The sequence below is a fragment of the Mobula birostris genome, chromosome 10 (assembly GCF_030028105.1).
Source record: "Mobula birostris isolate sMobBir1 chromosome 10, sMobBir1.hap1, whole genome shotgun sequence".
Classification (NCBI taxonomy): domain Eukaryota; kingdom Metazoa; phylum Chordata; class Chondrichthyes; order Myliobatiformes; family Myliobatidae; genus Mobula; species Mobula birostris.
In genome coordinates this window covers 148002915-148019672 of record NC_092379.1, presented here as the reverse complement: position 1 = coordinate 148019672, position 16758 = coordinate 148002915, and the positions used below count along the sequence as shown (strand labels likewise).

General features: G+C 43.4%; 1 protein-coding gene across 1 annotated transcript in view; it reads left to right on the top strand.

The window, feature by feature from the left end:
• pabir2 (PABIR family member 2) overlaps positions 1 to 16758 on the top strand; it is a 148877-nt gene extending 132119 nt beyond the window's left edge. The window contains exons 9-10 of the mRNA XM_072271101.1: positions 2671 to 2767; positions 15209 to 16758. Coding sequence (XP_072127202.1) covers positions 2671 to 2767; positions 15209 to 15374 — 263 coding nt within the window. The 3' untranslated portion in view covers positions 15375 to 16758. The remainder of the gene's footprint in view (positions 1 to 2670; positions 2768 to 15208) is intronic.

Sequence of the window (16758 nt, the reverse complement as noted above, 5' to 3'; positions counted from 1 at the left end):
CCGTAAGGTGTTGCATTTCAATGTGCAGAGTCTAAGAAATAAGGTGGATGATCTTGTTGCACTATTACAGATTGCCAGGTATGATGTTGTGGCCATCACTGAATCGTGGATGAAGGATGCTTGTAGTTGGGAGCTGAATATCCAAGGTTACACATTCTATCGGAGGGATAGGAAGGTAGGCAGAGGGGGTGGTGTGGCTCTGCTTGTAAAGAATGGCATCAAATCAGTAGAAAGATGTGACATAGGATCAGAAGATGTTGAATCCTTGTGGGTTGAGTTAAAAAAAAAACTGCAGGGGTAAAAGAACCCCGTTGATAGTAATATACAAGCTTCCCAACAGTGACTGGGATGTGGACCACAGATTACAACAGAATAGAAAGTCATGTCAAAAGGGCAATGTTATGATAGTCATGGGAGATTTTAACATGCAGATCGATTGGGAAAATCAGGTTGGTAATGGATCTCAAGGGAGTGAATTTGTTGAATGCCCAAGAGATAGCTTTTTAGAGCAGTTTGTTGTTGAGCCTATAAGGGGATCAGCTATACTGGATTGGGAGTTATGTAATGAACTGGAGGCGGTTACGAAGCTTAAGGTAAAAGAATCCTTTGGAACCAGTGATCGCAATATGATTGAGTTCAACTTGAAAATTGATGGGGAGAAAGTAAAGTCTGATGTAGCAGTATTTCAGTGGAGTAAGGGAAATTTCAGTGGTATGAGAGAGGAGTTGGCCAAAGTAAATTGGAAGGAGCTGCTGGCAGGGATGTCAGCAGAGCAGCAATGGCGAGTGTTTCTGGGAAAAATGAGGAAGGTGCAGGACGTGTATTCCAAAAATGGAAAAAATACTTCAAATGGTAAAAAAATACAATCATGGCTGACAGGGGAAGTCAAAGCTAATGTAAAAGCAAAAGAAGGGGCATACAACAAACCAAAAATTAGTGGGAAGATAGAGGATTAGGAAGTTTTTAAAAACTTACGGAGAGCAACTAAAAGAATCATTAGAAAGGAAAAGGTGAAATACGAAAGCAAGCTAGTAAATAATATCAAAGTGGATAGTAAAACCTTTTTCAAGTATGTAATAAATAAGAGACATGAGTGGATATAGGACCACTAGAAAATGAGGTAGGAGAAATAATAACCAGGTCAAGGAGATGGCTGACGAACTAAACAATTATTTTGCATCAGTCTTCACTGTGGAAGACACAAGCAGTGTGCCAGATGTTGTAGTATGTGAAGGAAGAGAAGTGGGTGCAATTACCTATTGAAAAGGTGCTCAAAAAGCTGAAAGACCAAGAAAAAGTACATTTTCAGGGATACCCCCTCCCTCAGGTCTCGATATCAATGTTTCTTAGGTCTTGCCATGTGTCCTCCCAGAATGCATTATCTTGCAAAATGCATTATCTTCCACCTGTCTGGATTAAATTCCACCCAGTTTTACAGTTGACCCATGTCTGACTGCATCTTCAGACAACTTTCACGATCTGTCACTTAGATTTACTAATCAGACAGCCTACCTCCCTATCCATGTTATTCTACAGCATTTATACAACTAAAGTTCCAGGTACCAACACGAGGAAGTAGCATCTTCCCAAAAGGTTTTTCAACATTCTGAACCGAAAGTGTTCCATTAGTTCACCTTGATATTGAAAACATTAATTTGGTTTGCTCAGTCTATTTGTCAATCAGAGTTCCCCATCAATACTGTATTGCTGCTCTTGGTTAATTTGCAGTTCCCTGTATCACAACCATCTCTCACTCGCTCTTTGGCCTTTCCCAGCTTGAGTGATCCTGTGGCCTTGAAAATATTCCTCCCCCTCCTGACTCATGTCCTGACAGGGTGGAAATTGCTTTGGGGGATCAGGAGGTGAGCCACTCCTCAAGGTTATGTAGTTGTAGTCCTGCTCTTGCAGATGTGCTATTCACATGGCTGCTCCGTGTTGATAATAGGGGACACAGTAATGGATTTATTCATTGAATGCCACAGATGTTGCCCGGACTCCCCCATTGGCGGGTGTTATTCCCCAGCCGTTGCATGCTGAGAGTTGTGTTCATGTGCTGCTGTGTGTGGAACGGACCTTTCACCCCTCCAGTTTATCCTGCTGAGTATTTTCTTTAAGGACACCGTTGTCTCACAAACAGCATAAGCTGAAACATAGCCCAGTTTTAGTGGATGTCTTCAAGTATTCGTACTGTGTACTGCCCGTCAAAATGTAATTGCTGCCATAGTGTCCAAGATATCTACAGATACAGTTGTGCTATTCACAATTTTCCCACCTTAGTGCCTGTTAAAATGTAAAGTGCAAGTCTTTTGTACCTTAGAGCAGTTTTCAAAAAGGTGGAAGGTTCTTCTGCGGTGTGGTACAGTCTCACTGTGGGAATGGCCATGCGCCCCGTTTGTACACAACTCTTGAGTGTGACGATAACTAGGTGATCTGTTCCTCACCGGATATTGGGTGAAGGGTCAAGGATTCACTCCTTCACTGGTACCATAGGGTCTAATGACGCAGAACATTCTACTGTCATGTCAGAAAGGTGATCCACCAGTGCTGGAGTGCTTTCCTGGGTTTCTGGCTGCAGGACTCAAGCGTTTAGATGGAGGGCGAGGTACCCTGATGTGTTGTGTAGGTAGTTTTGTCCACAGTGTTGATGATTGATCTCTCTTTGTGCTTCAGGTGAGATGGATGCTGAAAGCCAACCAAAGCGACTTTTCCAAGGAACTGCAACAATGCTGCCATCGGAAACATCCCACTCACCAGAACACCACTCCTGGTGAGAATACCCTTGTACTGGTGTTGTTCCAGTATCTGTTTATTGTATTAAAGAGACATTTTCCCATTGCTGTTGAGAAGTGAACTCTGCTCAGCCATCTTCCTTGCTCTCTGGATCTTTGAAATCTGAAGGTTCAACAACAGTTAGCTGCTGGTGTTTGTTCAGCACCTCATACCATCTGTGTAGACTGTGCATGGACACAACTCTGACCCCTTCACATTCATGAACATAGGCACACATGATCATAAACACATTACGCATGATCCATATGATGAAACACATCTGATCAGAGAATGTATACGTTGGTGCCAATGCTGGCATATATCCCCGACTCCCTGAATGACTGGCATCTGTCACAGGGTTCAGTGAACGAGCAGCAGAGACATTTCCCTGTAAAGGGAGGGGTGTGTGTGTCTAGGCAGGAACTGCAGTTTCTGGTGTTGTCTTGTTCTAATAATATGAAAATCTGGGGATTCATATGTAAGAAGTTCAGGACAGCACAGCAGCATATTGGTTAGTGTAGTGCTATTACATCATCAGCAATCTGGCTTCGATTCCTGCTGTCTGAAAGGAGTTGGTACATTCTCCCTGTTATCATGTAGATTTCGTCTGTGTGTTGCAGTTTCCTCCCACATTCCAAAGACATATGGGAATGTAGGTTACCTGGTCATGTATGTGAAATTGGGCAACTTAGGCCTCTAAGCTTGTATCTCTAAATTAGAAAAATAAAGGCCCTCTCACCCTCTTCAATGCGCTCTGCGTTGACCCTGACACCCTCTCCAATCCACTGTGTAGACCCCCACTGACCCCCTCCAATCCACTGTGTAGACCCTGTCACCCTCTCGAGTCCACTGTGTAGACTCAGTCACCCTCTCGAATCCACTCTGTGTAGACCCCCCTGACCCTCTCCAATCCACTGTGTAGACCCAATCACCCTCTCCAATCGACTGTGTAGACCCCGTCACCCTCTCCAATCCACTGTGTAGACCCCCACTGACCCTCTCCAATCGACTGTGTAGACCCCGTCACCCTCTCCAATCCACTGTGTAGACCCCCACTGACCCTGTCCAATCCACTGTGTAGACCCCCACTGACCCTCTCCAATCCACTGTGTAGACCCTGTCACCCTCTCGAATCCACTGTGTAGACTCAGTCACCCTCTCGAATCCACTCTGTGTAGACCCCCCTGACCCTCTCCAATCCACTGTGTAGACCCAATCACCCTCTCCAATCGACTGCGTAGACCCCGTCACCCTCTCCAATCCACTGTGTAGACCCCCACTGACCCTGTCCAATCCACTGTGTAGACCCCCACTGACCCTCTCCAATCCACTGTGTAGACCCCCACTGACCCTCTCCAATCCACTGTGTAGACTCCCCACTGACCCTCTCCAATCCACTGTGTAGACCCCCACTGACCCTGTCCAATCAACTGTGTAGACCCCCACTGACCCTCTCCAATCCACTGTGTAGACCCCCACTGACCCTCTCCAATCAACTGTGCAGACCCCCACTGACCCTCTCCAATCAACTGTGCAGACCCCCACTGACCCTCTCCAATCCACTGTGTAGACCCCGTCACCCTCTCCAATCCACTGTGTAGACCCCCACTGACCTTCTCCAATCCACTGTGTAGACCCCCACTGACCCTCTCAAATCCTCTGTGTAGACCCCGTCACCCTCTCCAATACACTGTGTAGTCCCAGTCACCCCCTCCAATCCACTCTGTGTAGACCCCCTCTGACCCTCTTGAATGCACTCTGCATAGATCCCCACTGTCCCTCTCCAGTCTACTGTGTGTAGACCCTACTGACTCTCTCAAATATATTCTGTTTAGACCCTCATCTCCCTCTCCACATCCAATCTGTGTAGACCATTCAAAGTTCAAAGTGAATTTATTATCGAACTATATATACATCACCATATAAGACAGTGATACTCATTACGCTCGATAAATGCAAAATCCACAGCAGAATCAATGAAAGACCGCACCAACAGGCTGGACAACCAGTGTGCAAATGACACTAACTGTGTAAATACAAAAAGAAAAAAATAATTGTAATAATGAATATATAATCAATAAATATTGAGATGAGATGAAGAATCCTTGACTGCGAGTCCACAGGTTGTGGGAACAGTTCACTGTTGGGGGGACTGAAGTTATCCCCTCTTGTTCAAAAGTCCCTGAACCTCTCTCTCCTTCTCCAGTAAGGCATTGGAGCAGAATTAGTCCATTTAGCCCAATGAGTCTGTTCTGACATTTCATCATGGCTGATCCATTTTCCTTCTTGGCCCCAATCTCCTGCCTTCTCCCTGTATCCCTTCATGCCCTGAAAAATTAAGTGTCTATCAAACTTAGTCTTAAATAAATGTAAAGACTTGGCCTCCACAACTGCCTATGGCAATGAATTCTAAAGAAATTCCTCTTCATCCGTGTTCTAAATGGATGTCCCTCTATTCTGAGGCTGTGCCCTCTGGTTCTAGACTCCTCCACCATACGAAACATCCTCTTCACATTGACTCTATCAAGTTCTTTCAATATTCACAAGGAATTCTGCAGATGCTGGAAATTCAAGCAACACATCAAAGTTGCTGGTGAACGCAGCAGGCTAGGCTCTAGGAAGAGGTACAGTCGATGTTTCGGGCCGAGGCCCTTCGTCAGGACTAACTGAAGGAAGAGCTAGTAAGAGATATTCAATATTCTATAGGTTTCAATGAGATCCCTCCCTCACCCTCCCCAATCTATTCTACCAAGACCCCTTTCACTCTCCACACCGCTCTGCCAAAACCCGACTTTCTCTTCCAAATGCCAGCCTGTAGAATTTTTCCTGTCTTAGAAGCCTAATCGGTCCAGGTATTGGTCCAGTAAACTGTTTCCATTGAATTAGCTTCTTTCCTTAAACAAGGAGACTGATAGTGTTTGTACTACTACCAGGTGAGTCCTCATCACTGCCAGTCGCATCTGCTCTTGTTTGCAGTCACTTCCCCTCACAATTAACCATGACGTTCCCCAGACAACAGCTGTGCACTGACCCAGATCATTCCCAACTTACTGGGAAGCAAGGGGCTCCTGGCACAGAGTTTAGAATCATTTTTAGGCACAGCTGAGGTGCCAGAAGACTGGAGAGTGGTTAATGTTGTGTCTTAGTTTAAGAAGGGCTGCAAGGTCAAGCCAGGGAACTTCAGTCCGGTGATTGAGTTACTGGAGTGGATTCTGAGCGTCAGGATCTGCCTGCATTTGGAAAGGCAAGGACTGATCCTGAATAGTCAGCATGGCTCTGTCTGTGGGAGCTGGTGTCTCACCAGTTTAATTGTGTGTGTTTGAAGATGTGGCCAAGTAGTGAGTGGATATTGTCTATATTGACTGGTCCAGAAGATAAGATTACATTGAATAAAGGGTGAATTAGCCAGGCCTTTATAGGCAGCACAGGAGGCCTCCTACAGATCTGGGAGTAAGAGACTTAAAAAAGGAGATTTTGTGGGATTTCAGCTTTTTTTGGTAGCACAGTTGCAATCGAATTGGCTGCGAGGACCTCACGTAGGTTGTGAGCGAGAGATTTTAAAGAAGAAACTTGTTGGATTATGGCTTTATTTGGCAGCGCAGTCATGATTCAATAGCAGGGGCAGGTAAAGATAAGGCAGGGAGAAGCAGAGCAGCCATTGTGTGAGCGGACCAGTGTTAGAGTGGGAAGGCTTTAGCTCATCACGCTTCAGTGAGAGCAGGCTTGGGCAAGGTAAATATGTGGTAAGTTTCTTCACTCTTCATTCTTTGTCTGTTAGTGCATATTTGGAGCAGTGAGAATGGCTCTAGGGACTGTGTTGTGTTCTTTGAGATGTGGGGATTCTGGGTGATCTCCAGCCTCCCAAATGACCATATCTTGAGCTGCAGCTCAAGTTCCTTCATGCCATAAGACATAGCGTTTGGCCCATCGAGTTTGCTCCATCATTCAATCATGTCTGATCCTTCTTTTCCCCTCCTCAGCCCCATTCCCAGGCCTTCTCCCCGTAATCTTTGATGCCATGTCTAATCATAACCTATGAATCTGTGCCTTAAATACACCCAATGACCTGGCCTCCACAGCAGCCTGTGGTAACAAATTCCACAAATTCACCACACTCTGGCAAAAGAAATTTCTCTGCATCTATTTTAAATGGATACCTCTCTATCCTGAGGCTGTGCCCCTTGTCCTAGACTGCCCCACTGTGGGAAATATCCTTTCCACATCTACTCTGACTCGGCCTTTCGATATTCGAAAGGTTTCAGTGAGATCCCCCTCATCCATCTGAATTCCAGCGAGTACAGACCCAGGGCCATCAAATATTCCTTACATTGATAACCCTTTTATTCCCGGAATCATCCTTGTGAACCTCCTCTGAGCTTGCTTCAATGCCAGCAGATCGTTCCTTAGATGAGGAGCCCAAAACTGTTCACAATACTCAAGGTGAAGCCTCACCAGTGCCTTATAAAGCCTCAGCATCACATCCCTGCTCTTGTATTCTAGACCTCTTGAAACTAATGCTAACATTGCATTTGCCTTCCTCACCACCGACTCAACCTGAAAATTAACCTCGGTGTCCTGCACAAGGACTCCCAAGTCCCTTTGCATCTCATATATTTGGATTTTCTCCCTGTTTAGAAAATAGTCTGCACATTTATTTCTACTACCGAAGTGCATGACCATGCATCTTCTATAGTTGTACTGTGGAGAGCATTCTGACAGGCTGCGTCACTGTCTGGTATGGAGGGGCTACTGCACAGGACCAAAAGAAGCTGCAGAAGGTTGTAAATCTAGTCAGCTCCATCTTGGGTACTAGTCTACAAAGTATCCAGGACATCTTCAGGGAGCAGTGTCTCAGAAAGGCAGCATCCATTATTAAGGACCTCCAGCACCCAGGGCATGCCCTTTTCTCACTGTTACCATCAGGTAGGAGGAGCCTGAAGGAACACACTCAGCGATTCAGGAACAGCTTCTTCCCCTCTGCCATCCAAATCCTAAATGGACATTGAAGCTTTGGATACTACCTCACTTTAATATAACGTCTTTCTGTTTTTGCACATTTTTAAAAAATATTCAATATGCGTATACTGTAATTGATTTACTTGTTTATTATTTTTTTATTTTTTTCTCTCTGCTAGATTATGTATTGCATTGAACTGCTGCAGCTGAGTTAACAAATTTCACATCACATGCCAGTGATAATAAACCTGATTCTGATTCCAACGTTGCACTGTGGTGCTAGAAAGTTTGTGAACCCTGTAGAATTTTCTGTATTTCTGCATAAATATGACCTAAAATGTGACGAGTCCCACACAGGTCCCAAAGCTAGGTAAAGAGAACCCAATTAATAAATAACATTATACTTGTTCATTTATTGAGAAAAATGATCCAATATTACATGTATCTGTTGGAAAAAGTTTGTGAACCTCTGAGGTAATGCCTTTTCCAAAAGCTACTTGGAGTCAGGTGTACTATTCAATGAGATGAGATTGGAGGTGTAGATTGTAGAGATGCCCTGCCCGATTTTTTGAAAAAATTCATGTTACTGACAGCCTGTTCTTCTCAAGAAAGATCTACTTACGTGCACCATGCCTCGATCAAAACAACTTTCAGAGGACTTTAGAAGAAGAATTGTAGAGATGTATCAAGCTGGAAAAGACTACAAAAGCTTTTACAAAGTTCTGAGTGTTCATCAGTCAACAGTAAGAGAAACTGTCTACAAATGGAGGAAACTCAGTACTGTTGCTACTCTCTCTAGGAGTGGGCATCCTGCACAGATCACACCAAGAGCACAACGTGCAGTGCTGGAGTAAAAAAAAAACCCAAGAGTAACAGCTGAAGTCCTGCAGAAACATCTAGAACTTGCTGAAGTGCAGATCATGTGTCCATTATAGGAAAAACACTGAACAAGAATGGTGTTCATGGAAGGACACCACAGAGGAAATCACTGCTCTCCAAACAAAACATTGTTGTGCATCTCAAATTTGCAAACGACCACCTGGATATTCTACACTGCTTCTAGGACGATGTTCTGTGAATAGATAAAACAAAAGTTGGACTTTTTGGCAGAAATGCAGACCACTGTGTTTGGAGGAAGAAGGACACTACACGCCCACACCCAAAACCTCATCCCAACTGTGATGCACGGTGGAAGCAGCATCATGGTTTGGGGCTGCTTTGCTGCCTCAGGGCCTGGACAGCTTGTAATCGTTGAGGGTGTGATGAATTCAAAATTATATCAAAGACATTTTACAGGAGAATGTCAGAGTAATGGTCTGTCATCTGACGCTTAATAGAAATTGGATAATGCAACAAGGCAATGGTCCAAAAGACGAGTAAATCAGTAACAGAATGGGTTAAGAAAGAAGAAATTTTCATGTTTTGGAATGGCTGAGTCAAAGGCCACCTTAATCTTATAGGAATGTTGTGGAAGGACCTAAAGCAAGCAGTGCATGTGGGGAAATGCACCATCATCCCAGAGTTGAAGCAGTTTTGTAAGGAGGGATGGCTAAGACTTACAGAAGATCTGATCACATTTTAGGTCATGTTTATGCAGGAATAGAGAAAATTCTATGGGGTTTACTGGCTTTCTAGCACCACTGTATTTCATTCATGCTATGGGGTTGAGATCGCATTGGGAGATTACATAGCTCACTATGTAAACCCAACCCCACATCTTGGGTACTGTTGGAGGCTGATATCTCATTCCTATAATGGTTTTTTTTCCCACCCTTACAGTTTATTTACTCCACCCAAAAAGATTCAATATTCTCTGACCCTGTGCCACCTCTTTCTAAAGATGTAATTCCATCTCTTACCAATAAAACCACACCACTGCCTATGCCTTCTTTCAAAGTATATCATTTGATATCAAACTCCCAACTATGATCTTCTTTCAGCCATGACTCAGTCTGCACGTTTATTTCTACTACCAAGTACACAACCATTCCAACACTGTATTTCATTTGCTACTTTCTTGTCCATTCTCCTAATCTGTCTAAGTCCTTTTGCAGCCTTCCTGTTTCCTCAACACTACCTGCCCCTCCATCATTATTCGTCTCATCTGCAAACTTGGCAACAAAGCCATCTATTCTATTATCTAAATCATTTATATACAGCATAAAAAGAAGTGGTCCCAACATTGACCCCTGCGGAACACCACCAGTCACTGGCAGCCAACCAGACAAGGATCCTTTTATTCCCACTCACTGCCTCCTACCAATCAGCCAATGCTCTAATCATGTTAGTAACTTTCCTGTAATACCATAGGGTCTTAACTTGGTAAGCAGCCTCATGTGTGACACCTTGTCAAAGGCCTTCTGAAAGTCCAAATATACAACATCCACTGCATCCCCTTTATCTATTCTGCTTGTAATCTCCTCAAAGAATTCAAACAGGTTCCTCAGGCAGGATTTTCCCTGAAGGAAACTATGCAGATTTTGTCCTAGCTTGTCCTGTGTCACCAAGTACTCCATCACCTCATCCTTAACAATTGACTCCAGCATCTTCCCAACCACTAAGAGTGGAGTGACATTTGCAATTTTCCAGTCCCCTGGCACCATGCCAGGGTCCAATGATATTTGAAAGGTCATTACTAATGCCTCCACAATCTCTACCACTACCTTTTTCAGAACCCTAGGGTGCAGTTCATCTGGTCCAGGTGACTTATGTACTTTTAGGTCTTTCAGCTTTTTGAGCATCTTTTCCCTTATGATAGTAACTGCACTCACTTCTCTTTCCTCATATCCTTCAACATTTGGCACACTGCTAGGGTTTTCAACAGTGAAGACTGATGCAAAATATTCATTTAGTTCATCTACCATCTCCTTGTGCCCTGTTATTATTTCTCCAGCCTAATTTTCTATGGGTCCTATGTCCACTCTCATCTTTTTTAATATGTTTGAAAAAGGTTTTTCTATCCACCTTGATATTGTTTGCTAGGTTGCTTTTACATTTCATCTTTTCCCTCCTAATGATTATTTTAGTTGCTTTCTGTAGGTTTTTAAAAGTTTATTCCTCTATCTTCCCACTAATTTTCACTTTGTTGTAAGCCCTCTCTATTGTTTTTACATTAGCTTTGACTTCCCTTGAAAGTCACGGTTGCACTATTTTGTCATTTGAGTATTTCTTTGTTTTTGGAATACACCTATTCTGCAACTTCCTCAGTTTTTCTAGAATCTCACAGTTGCTGCTCTGCTGTCTTCCCTACAGCAGCTCCTTCCAATTTACTTTGGCCGACTCCTCTCTCATACCACTGTAATTTTCTTTACTCTACTGAAATACTGCGACATCAGACTTTACTTTCTCCCTATTAAATTTCAAGTTGAACTCAATCATTATTGTGATCACTGTCTCCTAAGGGTTCATAGAAACATCAAAAACCTACAGCACAATACAGGCCCTTTGGCCCACAATACTGTGCCAAACATGTATTTACTTTAGAAATTACTAGAGTTACCCATAGCCCTCTATTTTTCTAAGCTCCATGTACCTATCCAGGAGTCTCTTAAAAGACCCTATCGTATCCGCCTCCACCACCATCACTGGCAGCCCATTCCACACACTCACCACTATAACCATATAACCATAACCATATAACCACTCTCCACGTGTAAAAAAAAACTTACCCTTGACATCTCCTCTGTACCAACTTCCAAGCCCCTTAAAACTGTGCCATCTCGGCCGTGGGAAAAAGTCTCTGACTATCCACACGATCAATGCCTCTCATCATCTTATACACCTCTATCAGGTCACCTCTTGTCCTCCGTCGCTCCAAGGAGAAAAGGCCGAGTTCATTCAATCTATTCTCATAAGGCATGCTCTCCAATCCAGGCAACAATCTTGTAAATCTCCTCTGCACCGTTTCTATGGTTTCCATGTCCTTCCTGTAGTGAGGCGACCAGAACTGAGCACAGTACTCCAAGTGGAGTTTGACCAGGGTCCTATATAGCTGCAACATTACCTCTCGGCTCTTAAACTCAATCCCACGGTTGATGAAGGCCAATGCACCATATGCCTTCATAACCACAGAGTCAACCTGTGTGGCAGCTTTGAGTGTCCTGTGGACTCGGACCCCAAGATCCCTCTGATCCTCCACACTACCAAGAGTTCTTACCATTGATACTATATTCTGCCATCATATTTGACCTACCAAAATGAACCACTTCACACTTATCTGGGTTGAACTCCATCTGCCACTTCTCAGTCCAGTTTTCCATCCTATCAATGTCCCTCTGTAACCTCTGACAGCCCTCCACACTATCCACAACACCCCCAACCTTTGTGTCATCTGCAAATTTACTGACCCATCCCCCCACTTCCTCATCCAGGTCATTTATAAAAATTATGAAGAGTAGGGGTCCTAGAACAGATCTATGAGGCACAGCACTGGTAATCAACCTCCATGCAGAATATGACCTGTCTACAGCCACTCTTTGCCTTCTGTGAGCAAGCCAGTTCTGGATCCTCAAAGCAATGTCCCCTTGGATCCCATGTCTTCTTACTTTCTCAATAATCCTTGCATGGGATACCTTGTCAAATGCCTTGCTGAAACCCATATACACTACATCTACGGCTCTACTTTCATCAATGTGTTTAATCACATCCTCAAAAAAATTCAGTCAGGCTCATAAGGCACGGCCTGCCTTTGACAAAGCCATGCTGACTATTCCTAATTATATTATGCCTCTCCGAATGTTCATAAATCCTGCCCCTCAGGATCTTCTCCATTAACTTACCAACCACTGAAGTAAGACTCATTGGTCTGTAATTTCATAGAAACATAGAAAATAGGTGTAGGAGTAGGCCATTCAGCCCTTCGAGTCTGCACTGCCATTTATTATGATCATGGCTGATCATCCAACTCAGAACCCTGCCCCAGCCTTCCCTCCATACCCCCTGATCCCCGTAGCCACAAGGGCCATATCTAACTCCCTCTTAAATATAGCCAATGAACTGGCCTCAACAGTTTCCTGTGGCAGAGAATTCCACAGATTCACCACTCTCTGTGTGAAGAAGTTTTTCCTAATCTCGGTCCTAAAAGGCTTCCCCTTTATCCTCAAGCTGTGACCCCTCGTTCTGGACTTCCCCAACATTGGGAACAATCTTCCTGCATCTAGCCTGTCCAATCCCTTTAGGATATTATACGTTTCAATCAGATCCCCCCTCAATCTTCTAAATTCCAACGAGTACAAGCCCAGTTCATCCAGTCTTTCTTCATATGAAAGTCCTGCCATCCCAGGAATCAATCTGGTGAACCTTCTTTGTACTCCCTCTATGCCAAGGATGTCTTTCCTCAGATTAGGGGACCAAAACTGCACACAATACTCCAGGTGTGGTTTCACCAAGGCCTTGTACAACTGCAGTAGTACCTCCCTGCTCCTGTACTCGAATCCTCTTGCTATGAATGCCAGCATACCATTCGCCTTTTTCACCGCCTGCTGTACCTGCGTGCCCACTTTCAATGACTGGTGTATAATGACACCCAGGTCTCGTTGCACCTCCCCTTTTCCTAATCGGCCACCATTCAGATAATAATCTGTTTTCCTGTTTTTGCCACCAAAGTGGATAACTTCACACTTATCCACATTAAATTGCATCTGCCATGAATTTGCCCACTCACTCAACCTATCCAAGTCACCCTGCATCCTCTTAGCATCCTCCTCATAGCTAACACTGCCACCCAGCTTCGTGTCATCCGCAAACTTGGAGATGCTGCATTTAATTCCCTCATCCAAGTCATTAATATATATTGTAAATAACTGGGGTCCCAGCACTGAACCTTGCGGTACCCCACTAGTCACTGCCTGCCATTCTGAAAAGGTCCCGTTTATTCCCACTCTTTGCTTCCTGTCTGCTAACCAATTCTCTATCCACATCAATAGCTTACCCCCAATATTGTGTGCTTTAAGTTTGCACACTAATCTCCTGTGTGGGACCTTGTCAAAAGCCTTTTGAAAATCCAAATATACCACATCCACTGGTTCTCCCCTATCCACTCTACTAGTTACATCCTCAAAAAATTCTATGAGATTCGTCAGACATGATTTTCCTTTCACAAATCCATGCTGACTTTGTCCGATGATTTCACCGCTTTCCAAATGTGCTGTTATCACATCTTTGATAACTGACTCCAGCAGTTTCTCCACCACCGACGTTAGCCTAACCGATCTATGATTCCCCGGTTTCTCTCTCCCTCCTTTTTTAAAAAGTGGGGTTACATTAGCCACCCTCCAATCCTCAGGAACTAGTCCAGAATCTAAAGAGTTTTGAAAAATTATCACTAATGCATCCACTATTTCTTGGGCTACTTCCTTAAGCACCCTGGGATGCAGACCATCTGGCCCTGGGGATTTATCTGCCTTTAATCCCTTCAATTTACCTAACACCACTTCCCTACTAACATGTATTTCGCTCAGTTCCTCCATCTCACTGGACCCTCTGTCCCCTACTATTTCTGGAAGATTATTTATGTCCTCCTTAGTGAAGACAGAACCAAAGTAATTATTCAATTGGTCTGCCATGTCCTTGATCCCCATAATCAATTCACCTGTTTCTGTCTGTAGGGGACCTACATTTGTCTTTACCAATCTTTTCCTTTTTACATATCTGTAAAAGCTTTTACAGTCAGTTTTTATGTTCCCTGCCAGTTTTCTCTCATAATATTTTTTCCCCTTCTTAATTAAGCCCTTTGTCCTCCTCTGCTGAACTCTGAATTTCTCCCAGTCCTCAGGTGAGCCACTTTTTCTGGCTAATTTGTATGCTTCTTCTTTGGAATTGATAGTATCCCTAATTTCTCTTGTCAGCCATGGGTGCACTACCTTCTTTGATTTATTATTTTGCCAAACTGGGATGAACAATTGTTGTAGTTCATCCATGCAATCTTTAAATGCTTGCCATTGCATATCCACTGTCAATCCTTTAAGTGTCATTTGCCAGTCTATCTTAGCTAATTCACGTCTCATACCTTCAAAGTTACCCCTCTTTAAGTTCAGAACCTTTGTTTCTGAATTAACTATGTCACTCTCCATCTTAATGAAGATTTCCTGGGCTATCTCTACTCCCTTTCTCGAATAGGGGAACAACATCCACAACCCTCCAGACCTCCGGAACCGGTCCTCATTGGTGATGCAAGATCATCACCAGAGGCTCAGCAATCTCCTCTCTCACCTCCCACAATAGCCTGGGGTACATCCCATCTGGTCCCAGTGACATATCCAACTTGATGCTTTCCAAAAGCTCCAGCACATCCTCTTCCTTAATATCTACATGCTCAAGCTTTTCAGTCCACTGCAAGTCATCCCTACAATTGCCAAGATCCTTTTCCATGGTGAATACTGAAGTAAAGTATTCATTAAGTACCTCTGCTGTTTAAAGTTTTTTGGTCTTTGGATGGTTGTTTTTAATGTGTAATTTTACAGTTTATAATTTTATTCTTTTTCAGTCAGGGGCAGAGTGATGATGTGTTCCTCAGTCTCTCCACAGACTGTCTGGATGAGAACATCAGAAACGGTAACTCGGCAAACGCCAGTGCGATGAGAGTGACTCCAGTGGCAACGTCTGACTCCTGCTTGTCTTTCACTGCAGACCCTGAATGTTCACCAAAGTGACAGTGTTTGCCGATAGAATGTCTGAATCGGAGTTTGGGACAGAGTGTATCTGTAGTAATATGGTGTAAAATGTGCAGTGCCATTAATATATGTCAATGTGTAAAGAATTGACTGTAGGAATTCAGAGAAATATTTTCTCCTTTGAGTTTTTTTTCTTCCTGAAATTGCTCATTTACTTTTACTTCAGAACTTAGGATCAGAGAGATTGTGAAAGTCTCTCCAAAGTCCAGGCAGAATCACATACTCTCATATAACTAACATTCACAGGGTCAATTCTAAGTACAACATCAGGTTGCTCTTATTATTTGCTTGCAACCTCTTTATGAATAGCACTAAATGTAAAGGGTTTTGACTTGAATTTATTTTTAAGCCATTGTTGACTAGATTTCTGTTCTTTTCTTATATAAGCGCAGTTGTTATGGGCAAGAACTGCAGCCTTTATATTTCGACAGTGGTAGGAGAGATTGGGAGCGTGAAGGTATACGAGTTCCATTTGTTCTTTTGTACAGATTTGGTTATTTTAATTGTGTTTCTTTATTGAATGTTGCAAAAGCACCTTTTGCAGAGAGTCCGGTACCTGCGGTGTTTGCCAGCTCCTGCGGAGTGTCCCTTGCTGCCCTATTAACAAAGATGTGCATAGTGTAGCATACCAGAGGTGAGGCTTGAGCAGCCTATCGTGCTTCACAACTGTCCAAGCCAACAGTAATCCTTATTACTCGGTATGTGTATAATTCACAGATCCTTTAAACAAGTTACCTGCTTCTTGTGGAATAAATTAGTTTATTGAGCTATGTGGGTTCACCATAAAACAACTTAAAATCATCTGACTCTTCTCTGGCCGTGTTTATATGTGGGTTTTATTTTTCCAAGCGTGGAATTACCAGCTGTTTGTTTGACCCTGTTCAGGGTGCCAGACTGCATATACTGGAGTTCATGTACTTTTTTGGCTGGACAAAGAGGAACCACAGAAACGTGGAGATCCTGAACATTTGATCTGGAACGGTGACTGAAAATATTTATGTGCCAACAAAAATGTTTCAGTAGCAAATCTCTCATCTGCTTTTGTGAAGATTTTCCCATGGACATTGCGGCAATGATGTTTAACTCACTCCTGCACTGGCTGACTTGACAAAGGAGCTTCGAATGGCAGATGACTGAATCCCAGGCCTGAGATCTAAATGTTTCTATCTCAGTCAGAGCCTCTGAGGGAATCATTGGCTGGTGATCGTGGAAAGTTGCTGAAACAATGACTGCAGATTAAAAGTAATTGCACAATGCAAATGTTCTGTATAAACAAGCATCATAGTACATGAATGCTCTGTTTACCTGCCACAGATGCAAGTCATTAAATGAAATTAAAAATAAACCTGCTTTTCTCAGTGCG